Genomic DNA, 15,275 nt, shown 5'->3' on the forward strand with positions numbered 1-15,275 from the left:
CTCCAGCTCCAGGAGACCCACGGCGCACTCTGCTGGAGGAAGGTGGTACAGCTCCAGATCCCAACAATGACGCCAATATTGGCCAAGACCCACAAGGTCAGCTAGTGTTTCCTAGCAAGCCAGTCAGTCTAAACAATGAAATACTTACCCCAACTTAGCACAGCTACTATGCCTCCACCTGTGACCCGTCTCAACTTACCTGTAAAATGAGTGAATGCAAACCATCATGAAGACACAGCCAATGTGGTCGCCCCTGCAAAAGCTATAAGCGTGAGTTCGGAGGCACAAGGGCAGCCAAAGTGCCAAACCATAAATCAGTGCTCTGCCATTATCTCGACACTTTTGTGGGGATTTGATCTTTTTCTGGTCGGTAAGCATGACCTTTTATTCAAAGGACCCAACTTACATACAGTCCTCCTCGCCTTCAGCTGTAAGATGTTCTAATAAAATTGATGGCTTGAAGTTGTCAGCTGTTTTGTTTGACATCAGGTGGTGACCCGGGCACACTGAACTCGATGAACGCACTTAGAGCACCACATATCTGCTCTGGAAATTCTGGAATTATTAATGTTTTATCTAAGGAAGAAAAGAAGGAATGAATCAAGGAAGGAAGGATCCTTGACCAAAAACGTTGAGCTGAAATTAAAAGATTAAAAAATCTCTCATTGCCTCTGTTTATTCCTAAAATGAGCATCAAAAAAATAAAAATGTAGAAGGCTTGTACTAGTGGTGGGAATAGGTGATTTCTTTCCAAATGCCCTTACATTTTTTTTCCGTAAAAAAAAAATATATTTCTTGTAAGATGGTAAATAAAGTATTAACTAAAGATTTTTTACAAGTCAGATATAAGCAAGAGTTAATTTGGTTTGATACCAGGCTGTCCCAAACCATCCATGCCCCACCAGCCATTTTGCAAACCACCCTTCCATGTCTTATACATTTTCTTTGTAATGGAAGGGGCCTTAAAGTTATCTTATTACATTCAGCCTCTTCAAATATGAAAAAATGTGTTACATAGGCTTGTCCCGATCCGATCCACGTATCGGATCGGGACGCCGATATTGGCAAAAAAATGCGTATCGGCAAAGCATGTAAAATGCCGATCCAGACTGCCGATCCAGTTTTTATAAAAAAAATCCGGTCCGTATTTTCCAGTTTCGCCGATTGAAACGATCCATTCCACTATTTTGCGCCAGTGTTCCCCTGTTTTGCATTTTTATTAAAACTTACAGTAATACTTGCACCTTTAACTGTTTACGGTTTTACTGCTCACTGTGCAATTTCAGATTGCTATTCATAATTTTGTCCAGTTTATGTTTATCTCTTAATAAACAGATAAGTTTGTTGTTACCAAGCATTGTGTTTTATTCAATCTCACCTAATTTAGCTGGCTAGATGTTATCAAGAGTACTAAAACCCTTTTCAACATGAGTCTTACAACTAAGGCTAAATACTTTAACTTAAACTTAAATACATGCTCGGATAGGCTGGTATCGGCCAGTATCGGTATCGGATCGGAAGTCCAAAAACAATATCGGTATCGGATCGGAAGTGCAAAAACCTGGATTGGGACATCTCTAGTGTTACATAACTCAATTGCTAAATTTGTGTTTCTTTGACTCCGTTTTCTCTCCTGCAGTTCCTCCTAAAATCCACCCAGGTCCAAAGGTGATAAAGGTGCAGGTTGGCCATAAAGTAGAGCTGGGTTGTATGGTGTCAGGGGTCCCAGAGCCTACTCTCAGCTGGACCAAAAATAACAAAAGTTATCCTGTGTCACGTGATGGAAGTCTGACACTTTCGGATATCAAGTGTGAGGATGAAGGAATCTACACATGCACAGCCACTAACACTGCTGGCCAGGACCAGGCTCAAGTTAAGGTTCAAGTTCAAGGTTGGTTTATTTACTTTAGATTACAGTCCCTGGTCACTCTTCTTGGTACAACCTGCTAGACTGGACCCCATTTTGTGTTCAAAAGATGTTTATTATGTTTCCCAGAGATCCTGGTCTATACTGACTTCATAGTTATAGTTTCTGTAGATTTGTTGGCTGCACATCTCGACAGAATGTGCTCTATATGACTAAGATTGGATTGCTGTGAAAACCAGTGTAGTTCATTATGTTCATTAAAACGTTTATAATGTTCTGGTTTGAGACGTTCAGCAGTGCCCTTCTAGAGGTATCTAAGAATCTTGCCCACAACTGTATGAAGTTCAGCAACCATCGCCAACATGTCTAGATGCCAAAATGCATTGTTGCTACCACTTTGTTTCCATTAACTGCGTAGAAATTCAAAAGTGCTTGACTATAATCCGCCATCAATAGGAAATATGAGGAAACAGAAAGAGAATTAAGCTTTACTGTATTTTTATTACTGTTTAAAATTGTTTATGCCTTTGTAAAATGCTTATTTGATTCCTTTCAGTTCCTCCTGTTGTCGAGGTGCCAGAACCCCCTTTTAACAGCCCCCTGCAGGAAAGGGTTTTGAACCAACGCATTGCCTTCCCCTGCCCTGCCAAAGGTGCTCTACCATCCCCTCTTATGTTTTTCTGTGTTGCTTAAAAATGCATGATAACTTCAAAGTTCATTCTTGGTCTGAGAGAATCTGAAAAAAGAAGAATGAAGCATTCCATATTAACTTGCAGCTTGTTTGCTTTTATAAAGAATAAATGATAATTGAACTATCTTCTATTATGTCTCAGGTCTACCTAAGCCAGTCATTCGTTGGTTGCGTAATGGTCAAGAACTGACAGGCAATGAGCCTGGAGTGTCTATCCTGGATGATGGTACTCTGCTGATACTTGCTGCTGTTTCGCCTCTGGATGACGGAGAGTATGTCTGCACTGCAGCTAATGATGCTGGGTCCACTGAGAAAAAGTACCAACTCAAAGTTAATGGTGATTGATCTTTTCCCTGATTTAGAGACATAAGAGTTCAGACTACAGCGAAACACCTTTTACAGTAGTCCTGTGAATGTTTCTAGTGCACGTATCATTTTATATCATTCCACTACAGTACCACCGGATTTCCGTGATGGGGACAGACCAAGCAACGCATCAGTAATCCTAAACGAGCCAGTCGACTTGGAGTGTGATGTCACGGGAAGTCCAAAGCCTGTCATCACCTGGTATAAAGACGGCACTCCTGTAAGTGCATGCACTCCTAATAGTTTTCTTTTTAAAATATCTCTTTTCTTGTCGCTTTTGTGCAAATGTCCGGTTGAAGGGTCGGGCTGTTGGCTCACTAAGGTTTTGATACTTCTCTAAGGCCTTCACAGAACAACAAGATTTATCATTATCATTGTAATTTCATACTGACAGGAGTTTCTAAGGAACTCATGAACATTTCCTCTAACATACCAGTGAATTTCAAACCCAACAACACATTCAGACAAAAACTAGTTCATCCTAAAGACAGAGCACCCAAACCAAAGCTGAGTGGCTTGTTTATGTGGTCCAGTGCAGCGAGGACTGTCCAGACTCTTATATTGGAGAAACGCAACAACTACACGATCACATAGCACAACACAGGAGAGCCAGCAGCTCTGGGCAGGATTCAGCTTTAGACCTACAACTCAAGATCCATGGACACATCTGTGGCGACCAAAATGTTCGGATTTTGGAAAGAGAGGGGAGATGCGTTGAAAGAGGGGTGAAGGAAGCTATCTTTGTGAAAAGTGAATGTCATGATGTTACAAAGTTCTGACCCAATAATGCAGATAACCGAACAGAGAGACCAGGGAAGAGGTTTAACGGGTTTTGTTGAAGAAGTAAAACAGGGGAAGAAGTGTTGCTCTGAACACAGCTCAACCGGAACTGTAAAGTGAGGGGAAGACACAGCGGTTAGTTCAGGCTCAGTGGGGAATTTGACTCGTGAAACTTGGAGAAGAGGTTTTGGTTGCCGACTCACGTTTCCAGAGAAGTTGTTGAATCCTTGACTCCTGTCAGTGTGTCGTGGTTCCAGTGTTTGTCTGATTCGGTGGAGGGCGGAACAGGTTTTAACCAGAATGCGGTTGCCACTCAGATTTCCTGCGGTACATGAACGGGTCGTTGTGGAGAATAATCCCTTTCTCAGTGAGAAGCTCAAACGATCTCTTGGGGAAAGTGGATCCAAACCTCCTGTTTGAACCCCAGCTCAGTTTGAAGGTCCGTTGATCCTTCCAGGGAGAGAAGGTCCGAAAAATCCAGTTTGCAGGATGACTTCCTGCTAAGAGGCAAAAACAAAACAAAGTTAAACTCAGGTTGACAAAAAACTCAGCTTGACTCAGCAAACTCAGCTTGGCTAGAGTACCATAAACTGGCAAACACTCTGGCGTCGAAGTAGTGGCAGTCAGCAGCTTAAGAACATGTTTAACAAGGAAACCATCAGCAGGTGTGTGAGGAGGCGGACCATAACCAGGCGCCTCCTGGTGGATGAAGGGAGAAAAACACAGAAAACACAGACACAAAAACAGGAGTCCTGACAGTGAAAAGCCATAACTGATCCAGGAGGGAGGATTGCGGTTTTAGGTTCTACAATTCAAGCCTTAAACTCATTATGAAGAGATTATATAAACACTATCATAATTCAAATGAACAAACAAAAAACTTCAAAAACCCAGGAGAACGAAGGGTGGGTCATGGATTTGCATCTGACTTGAAATGTGCTGCAAGCAACATCAGTACTCCAAAAACATATTTCTCTGGTGAGCTGACAGAATTGACAGATTATTGGATATGTGCTGAAACATTTTCAGAAAAGGATGAAATAACAGTTATATAACTGATGATAGGGTACAAAAAAAAAATTGTTTTCTAATTGGTTCATCAACACTCATATAAACTTATGCTCTAATTAGACCATGCAAGGTGCATTTGACTATTGTATTCAGAATATTAAAATAAACAGCAATCAAAATAAACCGTTGCAATACTGGCTGCTTTTGGATGTTTTTGTTCTTTTCTTTTGCTGTCAGGCAGGGAAACAATCTAAGCCGGCCGAGCTGTGATTTTCTTTGGAATCTAAGCCAAATCAGTCTGCTTTCTAAGTTATTTTTGGCTTTAACTAAACCTTTTTTGACTTCTGCAAAACTTTTCCCTCTCATGCTTTTAGATCTGCTTGCTATTACCAGAATGTGTTCCAGTAAATGTCAGACAGCATTTCCTGAACCTTCTGTTATTGTGTTGGATTTGATTTAATGTATTTATGTTAATTAACAGGTTGTTACCAGTAACAGCATCCAGATTCTTGACATGGGAAAAACCCTGAAACTGCTGAGGGCAGAAACAGCTGACGCAGGCAGCTACAGCTGTGAGGCCATTAACATCGCAGGCAGCAGAGAAAAAATCTTTGTTTTGGACGTACTTGGTAAGTAAAGTCAGCAAGGAGTCCTCACAGCCAGCATAGTGAATGCTTTTAAATCAAGCTGACTGTTTTAATTTATGCTCCCTAGATTAAAAAAAGAATGCTTCACAAATTAGGTCCTTAAGTAGAATTTCTGCATCTGTCATAGCTTGAAATGAATTAACACTGCCATTTTATTAAAACAACTCTAAACATCTAAAGATCTGTCTAACAATCAATTACAAACACAAGATAATTTATGATCTTATTCTTTCTCTCAGTCCCACCAACAATTGTAGGATCTGGTTTTCCTCAGGATGTTTCTGCGATTGTCAAAGAAGAAGTCCTTCTCGAATGCAAGGTGCAGGGTTCACCATTTCCCACAATTCAGTGGTACAAAGGCAGAAGGTGAGTGCCTTCTGACTTTTAGGAGTATACTTTCCCATAATGGTAGTCAGGACCCCCTAGGGGGTTGCAGGATACCGAGTAAAGGGAAACAAGATGATTTTCACTACTATTGTGCTGTCATCCCTGAGGTGTATAGAGGGCCAAGATATATTATGAAATAAATGAATGCAAATATGTCATGAAATTAGTAAATATATGCAATGAAATAATAGAACGGAAACTTTAATTATGAAACTTCCAACTAATACTCAAAAGTATATTTAGAATAATGAAATAAATATATATGAAAAAATGAATAATGTCATTCTAATAATTGTATGTATCACTAATCTGTGTCACTGTTATAATTGCAGTCCCAGGTGAAAATTTTTGGGAACCCCTGGTTTAGAACAATGTTCCTTAGAAAAGTGATTAAAGCTGCTTGATTTTTGCAGCAAAGCATGAAAATCAGGAGATAACTGCCAAGATTAAAAGAAGAGAAGGGGAGGAAAAAAGGGAGAAATGTGACACCAATTGGTTTTGTTCTGTGTTTTTTTCCCCCTAAATGTACAATTTGTTATCTCATCTAATGGATTAGAGATTATTTGTTATTTTATAGTATAATAGTTTAAAAAAAGGGGGAAAAAAAGTTTATTTGTGGATTTCTTTAAAATTCAAAATGAGTACATACCTGAATCACACACATAGATACAGACTGATACTGAGTTCTGTACTGATTATTTCACTATTAATGTATAAATGTATGTAATCCTTGATTAGAAAAGCTTTTTATGTTCTATGATTGTTCCATCGATTAATTTGCATTTAAAATGTTTCAATAGAATTTCAAACTTAATGTGATGATGAATGTATGTAAACCTTGAAACCTAAACTGGAAGCATAACCATAAACTTTCCATCTATCTGGGTTTTATTTCTCTTTAGGTTGGTGTTTCTTGGTGATCCAAATCTGGAAGTGATCAATAGAGATCAGATGTTGAGGATAAAAGCTGCTCGTCTTGGAGACCAAGGTCACTACCAGTGCAGCGTCACGAACGCAGCTGGAAAACAGTCCAAAGACTTCAACCTTAGCGTCTATGGTAATTATTTCCCTTTCTATTTGCTTAAGAATAATATAGTCAAATATTAGTCCCATAATGGTTGAAGCAGCAACCTGGCCAAACATATACAGTAAACACCCAGACAAGTGTGTGTTAAATCAATTTACAGACGTAAATGCACATGTCCAGCCGGGCCAACTCATCTAAGCTAAGTTAGATTTAAAAGTCAAATCGCTAAAAGGTTATAAGATATTTAGTAGCGGTCTCATCATAGGAAAATGACACTGACTGGAACTAAACATACAGACAACCAAACCATCATATCATAGAGAAGACCTACAATCAATAGAAAAGTCTAAGAATCCTTTCAGACACCAAATTTATGCTACAGCACTGAAAAAAATAATAATAATCTTATTAGTGTTAGTATCTGTGTTCAAATCAGATTTCAATTTTTCATCACAGGCTGTTACTAAGTACTTGTAATTCTCGGCAATTAACACTTTTTGACTATGTATGTCCCTGGACCTATGCTTATTTCTACCAGAGGTGGAAAGTAACAAAATACATTTACTCAAGTTACTGTATTGAGTAGGTTTTTTTGTGTATTTTGTATTTTTCAAGTAGTTTTTAAAATCGGTAATTTAAATTTTACTTGATTATGTTTTCATTGAAGTATTGTATTTCGTTACATTACAAATCCCACCCGTTACTGGGTAAAAAAAAAACTTTGGAAAACCGAAAGGAAGACAAAAAATCGGGCCCGGAAGCACTACAGCGAGTGACGTGATCAGCATGTAGATCTATCTACCAGGCGCCAAGTCTTTCTGTAGGAGATTGGGAACGAGATGGAGGTGGATCAGGAGAGCGACGACGGTTCAGAGAACGTTTCACTAGAAATGCTAGCTGAAACATTGAATTCTGCCGCCCAAAATGACGATTTTTTCTGAAATGTCCCTGACACTGAGATTTTAGTTCTATTTTGGTTGGCACTCAGAATAAACAATTCATGGCAATTCCACTTTCAATTGATGTGGAAACATTGAAAACATTTTATGGGATGTTCTGCACTAAAATGTAACATTATACATTTATAAGGGTCTTAAATGTCATGTGTGGCGTGTTTTATGTTGTTATTGCATTTGTATAGTGCTTATTAATAACTGTTGTTAATGTTTGAAGAAAAGAAGGACGGCCCTCAGAACCAACAATTTATGGCACTTTTACCTTCAATTGATTGTTTGAAAAAGTTTTATGGGATGGTCTGAACTAAAATTGCACATTATACCTTTCTAAGGGTCTTAAATGTCATGTTTGACAAGTGTTATCTTGTCATTACATGTGTAAACATTTGTATAGATTTTTCTTTAATTAAAAACTAAATAGTTTTGGATTTATGACTCCTTGTCCTATTTTCACTACATGGGAGAGATCCCCTGCCCCTTTCGACAGTTTTTAAAAAAAAATGTAACTAAGTAACCTTTACTTAAAATACATTTTAAATTAGCTACTTATTACTTTTGCTTGAGTAATTTTTCTGATGGGTAATTTTACTTGTACTTGAGTAATATTTCATCCAAGTATTGGTACTTTTACTTGAGTATGATATTTTAGGACTTTTTCCACCTCTGATTTCTACTCTATCCGAAGTCTACAATAAGCTGTTTTTTTGTTTGTTTCTGAGGCCTTAAGGTCTAAGAAATTGTAATAATAAGAACGTTTATTCCCGTTACCGTAGTGCCTCCTGCCATCATTGGAGGCAACACAACTTTGGATGTGACAGCACTGCTGGAGACAACGGTAACACTGGAGTGTGAGGTACGTGGTGTGCCGCCCCCCACCATCACTTGGTACCGCAGAGGAGAGGCCATCATGTCCGGCCGACATGCTCAGTATGTAGAAAGAGGCCTCCGCCTGAAGATCCCACGAGTGCAGGCGTCTGACGCTGGACAGTACACCTGCAAGGTTAACAACCTGGCTGGGAGCGCGGAGAAGAGCTTTAATCTGGACGTCTACAGTAAGATTTGTTTCGGATTCTTTGCTATTTATATAAATATTGTTTTAAGGAACCTTCTCCTTTCATTCGAACATTAACATTAAAAGTATTTACACGCATGCTCAGGTGGGTCACATATTGAATTCATGCGTGGAGAGAAGTAGTTTCTGTGTGAAGTTTGCTTCTTTTTCTCCAATACATGTTTGGATTCCTTCCAGTTTATTTGACCTCTAAATTGACCTTCAGTCTCAGAGTGTTTGCACATTTGTGTGCTTCGGTGTTGCTTTGTTCTTTGACTGGCAACCTCTCACCTAACGACCCTTTGGGAGACAAACATAGGCCCTCACAATGATTTATTTATTAAGCAGTTAAAGGAAAACAAATATTTATTATGTTTTTATTATGTATAATTTCTGTTTTAAATGAAAATGAAAAAGGTTTACCAGATCCCATGTATGTTTTTCCGCTAACTTCTAGGAATACCAGACAGCAAATTCAACAGCAGGACATTTCATACTGAACACCTGGGCTTTTATGCCTGCCTGCTGTTTTTTTTCTCACCGTCTTTGACAGCCTGCGACAGTTATTAAAAAAATCACCGACAAAATGTTCTGTACTCAAAACCTACTGTAAGAAAAATAGATTCAAAACTTTGCCAGCATGAAGTGATCTCTTATGGCTTTTTGTTTATTTCCTCATTTTCAGAGTCAGTGGGCCCAAATTGATCAGAGCCAACATAAATAGAGATGAGATATTAAGTAATATTTAATTACCTTAAATTTTATATAGTACTTTATCATTATTCTCGGGTATTTTATTTTAATTATTAATGCAATTTTTTACCAAAATAAGAAATAGCCTCAGACACATTGCAAAGAGCGGATTGTCTGCAGGTACAGAAAGAAATAATGAGGAACAAAATGGTAAAGAATTGTATGGAATAATAAGTTGGTTTTTGCAATAACCAATCAATAACCATCATTTATAAATGGTAAAAAATAACATTTATCAATGATTAGCAGATTATTAATATGTGTTCCTTATTTGTAAACTGCATCTAAACCATTTATAAAAGGTAAACAGATAATTTTACTCTGGAATGTTGGTTTAGCCATAACCCCAACATCAGTGGACATAAGAACTGAACCTAGCCTTTATCCATCCATCCATCTTCTCTCATGCTTATTCCTCCTGGGGTCATGAGGGGTCCTGGTGCCTACTGTCAATGGGCGAGAGACGAGGTATACATTGGACAGGTCGCCAGTCTATCACAGGGCAAACAACCATTTAGGCACACACTCACATCTAAGGAGAATTTAGAGAAGCCCTCTAACATAACAGTAATGTTTTGGGACTGTGGGAGCAAGCCGGAGTACCTGGAAAGAACCCAGGAATGCACAGGGAGAACATGAAAATTCCATGCAGAAAGACCCTGGGCCGTAACCTGACTCCGCCAGATGGATTTGCTCCGCATATCCATCTGGAAACCTTCCGTTGAAGTAATTTTGGGAAGGGGCGAAAATACTGGTTAGCTGATTGGCCTATGTTGGTGATAGACGGGCCAAATAAACCAATCAGATCAACGAAGCATATGACGTACTAACAGGACGACGACGAAGAGGAGCCAATTGATAATCATTGTTAATCATCACTAAACTGTCCCTTTACCTTTTAACAATAATTTAGATTTTTTGGTTTTTTTATTCAGAAGTTATGCTTCACCTTAATTATTTTGCTTTATTTTTTCTTTGGTTGATAAATGAGATGTTTTAGTGGGAAAGTCTGCAAAGTTTTAATGCCTTGTTGTTATCTTATTTTTTATGCATTTCCTTCAGGGCCTCCCACCATCACAGGTGTGGAGGATGAGCCCATTGAGAGGAAAGTGGTCCTCGGTAAGCATTTGATCCTGGAGTGTCAGGCGGCAGGTCATCCTCCACCCTCCCTCACCTGGCTGAAAGACGGAGTCCCCGTGCGTCATGGAGAAAGTGTCAGTCTTTCAGAGCAGGGAAGGAAATTAGAAATCCTCTCAGCCAGCATGTCAGATGCAGGACGTTACATCTGTGTGGCTACAAGCATTGCTGGAGAGAAGGAGGTCAAATATGATGTCAAAGTTTTAGGTAAAAAGACACAAAAATATTTTGATATTGGCATAAACAAACACTGTTTAAAATTATACTCTTAATCATATTAAATAATTCCTTACTTGGTAATCATCCCTATTGACCAGCAGGGGCCAGTGTTGGCCACGGTACTGAAAACATACAGTGCAAACATTTAAATATAATTAGCCCATTTTTTCCTTAAATTTTGTGTATATGTTCTTGATTTGAGGAGGTAAGATAATTTGCTTATTGATTAGGATAATTTGTGTTTGTCTGTAATGTCTGTAACCCACAAAGATTCACATAGCTGCTGTATTTAACTACCCACATGTTACAGATTAATTTTGTTCAAATCCTGCATGACTTTTATAGCAAATGTAAAAACTGTTTTCCAGAGGTGGAAAAAGTAATAAAATATCATACTCAAATAAAAGTACCAATACTTGGATGAAATATTACTCAAGTACAAGTGAAATTACCCATCAGAAAAATTACTCAGTAAGTAATAAGTAGCTAATTTAAAATGTATTTTAAGTAAAAGTTACTTAGTTACATAAAAAAAAAAAAACTGTTGCCAACCTTGCCAAGATAGTGCTGCAGGAAATGCTGACTTAAATGAAATACTTCTTTTTTTTTTTAGCAATTTATTTTCCCAAGCCACTCAGAGCCGCAGTATAAGGATGAAAGAGCCGCATGCTGCTCCGGAGCTGCGGGTTGCCGACTCCTGTGCTAGACAAAATTAGCAATGCCACGAAACAGGTTGTTTTGCTAATTGGCTATTAGTCATGAAAACTTAGTTTGAAGTACCAATGCACTAAATACTTACCAAAACATGCTTCCGCAGATTAGATGTGGAGTTATTGAATGCTGCCAGTTCAGTCACCTTTGGCAGACACATCTGGCATTGCATGATGATACTGTTGGCCCTCTTGAATGTAAATGAAAAGCAGTCTTTCAAATATGGCCAAGGATTTTCGTGGTTTTGGGCAGCAGAATTCGATGTTTCAGCTGGCATTTTTAGTGAAACGTTCTCTGAACCGTCGTCGCTCTCCTGATCCACCTCCATCTCGTTCCCAATCTCCTACGGAAAGACTTGGCGCCTGGTAGCCTAGATCTACATGCTGATCACGTCACTCGCTGTAGTGCTTCCGGGCCCGATTTTTTTGTCTTCCTTTCAGTTTTCCAAAGTTTTTCTTTTTTACTTAGTAATGGATGGGATTTGTAATGTAACGAAATACAATACTTCAATGAAAACGTAATCAAGTAAAATTTAAATTACCGCTTTTAAAAACTACTTGAAAAATACAAAATACACCAAAAACCTACTCAATACAGTAACTTGAGTAAATGTATTTCGTTATTTTCCACCTCTGCTGTTTTTTTAACTTGTAAAGCTGCATTTGTGACTTACAGCAGTAGGTTTGTGACGTAGTATATATTGATTTGAAGTTGTGTTAAAAAAAAAATAAATAGTAAAGAATGAGGGGAGATTTCAATATAGGTTTGAATTTGATTTGCACCATTTATTTTAGATTAACTGGAGCAAATCTGAGAATGCAGAGATTAACTGTGTGTGACTCACAGAAGACTATTTCAGAGAATTTAAAGGGGTACCTTGTTTATAAATATGAATGTTGAAAAAATAGGAACTCCCGAAAATATTGCTTTTCGACTTAAAATTCAATACAATCCAGCTTTATTTATAAAGTACTTTAAAATTTCTAAGGACCAAAGTGCTTTACAGTGGTACATAATACCATTACACACACTCATAATAAAACCCATGCAAGCATAAAAGACTAAATTAAAATCAGAACTATAAAATCTATAATAAAATAAAAATAAAAGTAATTTAAAATAATCTATCACAGACTAAAATCAACATCTCACACAGTTTAGAAAGCCAAGGCAAAGAGATGAGTGATTTAAAATAAGACAAAGAAGTAGACAATTCACATTAACAGTGCAGAAATACTTCTGATACAAACATACCTTAATATGTTTGTCTAGCTTAATTCAATGTAGGTTTTTTATACCATGTTAACAATTTTAAGTCACGTTCTGTGAATTTTTAGCCTTGAAGCAACTGGAACTGCCTGAATTAGAGCAACTGCGTCGTGATAAACCTCAAACAATTGCAGCCATGTTCTGTTGACTTTCCTCTTGGCAGATTCTGATAAGAGAAAAAGCAAGCATGCGTTGTCAGCAGGATTCGAACCTGCGCGGGGAGACCCCAATGGATTTCTAGTCCATCGCCTTAACCACTCGGCCATGACAACTCTTGTGTAGGAGAGCTGACGCCGGTTTTTTTTTTGAAAGCGAGATATTCACTTTTTCACTGTAATGTTCTCTATCTGGCAAACAGTTGAGCAGCAATCACAAGAGAAGAAACATATATGCTTCTGCAACATTTTACTATTGCTTATCTTTTGCTATAGATAAACAATAAACAGAGATTTCTTATGTCTATTCTAGTTCCTCCTTTCATTGATGGAGCTGATGTGGTGACAGAGAGCACAGTAATGATTAACACTCCTTTGGAGCTGGAGTGTCACGCCACCGGGTCACCTGCACCCGCCATCATGTAAGGCATCAGTCCAACATGCGCATAAATGGTCATGTGTATCATACCGACAAAAAAATCCAACTGTTTATTCTCAGGTGGTACAAAGATGGAAAACGACTCCGATCTGGAGAAGGGTTGAGGATTGCAGCTAACGGGAGACGACTGATTATTTCCCGCGCTCAGATCTCTGACTCAGCTCATTTTCTGTGTCTGGCCACAAACAAGGCTGGAGTCCATGAGAGGAGCTTCAATGTGACTGTCCAAGGTACAAAATAAAAAAAACTATAACTTAAAAAAAAACAACCTAGATTTCTGTTGTTATGCAAATGTTCATATGATTATTTATATTTTGAAATCACAATACAAGCTGCAGGAAAGCTTTGTCTTTGGGTAAATATGGCTCATTTTTATTAATTTATAAATTTCTTTAATCAATTTTCCCTCCATATGGAGTTCTGAGGTGAAAAAAGGTGTATTCAAAAATAATTAATTGAAAACTAATTCATAAATTTCTGCAGTTCCTCCATCTATCCGTTTGAACGGGCCTGTCGATCGCTCAGTGATTCTTCACAAACCGATCAGTTTGGACTGCATCCCCAGTGGCATCCCTCCCCCTAGTATTACCTGGCTTAAAGATGGCCAACCTGTGGTCACAGCAGAGGAGCACATGAAGGTAGCTTTCAATTTCTTGAGGAAAATCAGTGGTTCAGTCAAATCTATAGTTAAGGTTGGAATTATTTAAACCATTGGAATATTTAGGTCTGGGGTGATGAAAACATAATCCATATCAGTTGATATTTTCTGATTCGGTCAAACCAGGGTTTAAAATGAAATCATACAAAGAATCAAAGAGATGACAAGATCAGTTTCTAACCTTTATTATATTTATTTATTTATTTATTTTTATTAAATCAAAAGCTAAACTGCCAACACAATTTTTGCTTATAGACTAATAAAAGCCAAGTTAGTTTTTTGCTCTATGATAATTTCTCCCCCCCAATAAATTTTAAAGTTTATCTAGTGTGGCAACTATTCTGGAAGCAAAGAGTCTCCCATCACTTTTATTCAGATGACTGCAAAATGTTTATGCAATAAAAAAATGTTTTTGCAATATAATGGTTTCCTGACAGCCATTGTGGTTGGCTCAAAACATTTTAAATCTAAACCGGAGGTCTTCAACAGGGGGTCCGTGACCCCTAGGGGGTCCACAGAGTTACTGCATGGGGTCGCAAAATTTTTGGTTGATTAGACTTTTTTTTATATTCTCCCCTGCAATTTTTGCCACTAATTGAAATGTCTTTAAATAACATTAAAATGAATTCAACACACTGTAGTAAACAGATAAATGGAGGCAGAAGATGTCTTTCAGTCATCAATGCACACATTCAGCGACACACAGGAACTCTTTCAAGCTGGGCACCGTTTCATTCACAACACCTGTCCCATCAACCAGGAATCAGAATCAGAAATATTTTAATAATCCCAGGAAGGAATTACTTTTGTTATATTACTCCATCAAACACAGTGACCATAGGACCAGTTTGATATAACACAATTTCATAGAATATATATAATTAGGAGGTTCCCGCTCCATCAGTTTGGGGGTCCTCGGCCTGGAAAACACTGAAGCCCCCTGATCTAGACGAAAGCAAACTGGAAACCTCTGGTGTTTCAACCTCTGGACCCACTGACTAACCTGGGCCAACTTAAAGAATATGCACTGCAAAAAATCTAAATCTAGATAAGTCATTTTTTCTTAAAATAAGTGCATTTGTTCTTAGATTGAAGAGGTAAAAGAGACATTTTGCCAATGGAACAAGACAATGTACCCTTAAAATAAGACA

At 38.1% G+C, this 15,275-nt stretch overlaps 1 protein-coding gene and 1 non-coding gene across 2 annotated transcripts in view; one reads left to right on the plus strand and one right to left on the minus strand.

Moving 5' to 3' along the window:
• hmcn1 (hemicentin 1) overlaps positions 1–15,275 on the plus strand; it is a 175,905-nt gene that overhangs the window by 73,349 nt on the left and 87,281 nt on the right. Inside the window, exons 24-35 of the mRNA XM_015376644.1 lie at positions 1,640–1,891; positions 2,424–2,519; positions 2,701–2,895; positions 3,014–3,144; positions 5,197–5,344; positions 5,602–5,728; positions 6,652–6,806; positions 8,506–8,784; positions 10,599–10,880; positions 13,341–13,449; positions 13,527–13,696; positions 13,950–14,135. Coding sequence (XP_015232130.1) covers positions 1,640–1,891; positions 2,424–2,519; positions 2,701–2,895; positions 3,014–3,144; positions 5,197–5,344; positions 5,602–5,728; positions 6,652–6,806; positions 8,506–8,784; positions 10,599–10,880; positions 13,341–13,449; positions 13,527–13,696; positions 13,950–14,135 — 2,130 coding nt within the window. The remainder of the gene's footprint in view (positions 1–1,639; positions 1,892–2,423; positions 2,520–2,700; positions 2,896–3,013; positions 3,145–5,196; positions 5,345–5,601; positions 5,729–6,651; positions 6,807–8,505; positions 8,785–10,598; positions 10,881–13,340; positions 13,450–13,526; positions 13,697–13,949; positions 14,136–15,275) is intronic.
• On the minus strand, positions 13,063–13,144 carry trnas-aga. The gene has a single exon. It is a non-coding gene; the product is annotated as a tRNA-Ser (tRNA).

The sequence above is a fragment of the Cyprinodon variegatus genome, unplaced genomic scaffold, assembly GCF_000732505.1.
Source record: "Cyprinodon variegatus isolate N-32 unplaced genomic scaffold, C_variegatus-1.0 Scaffold138, whole genome shotgun sequence".
NCBI lineage: Eukaryota > Metazoa > Chordata > Actinopteri > Cyprinodontiformes > Cyprinodontidae > Cyprinodon > Cyprinodon variegatus.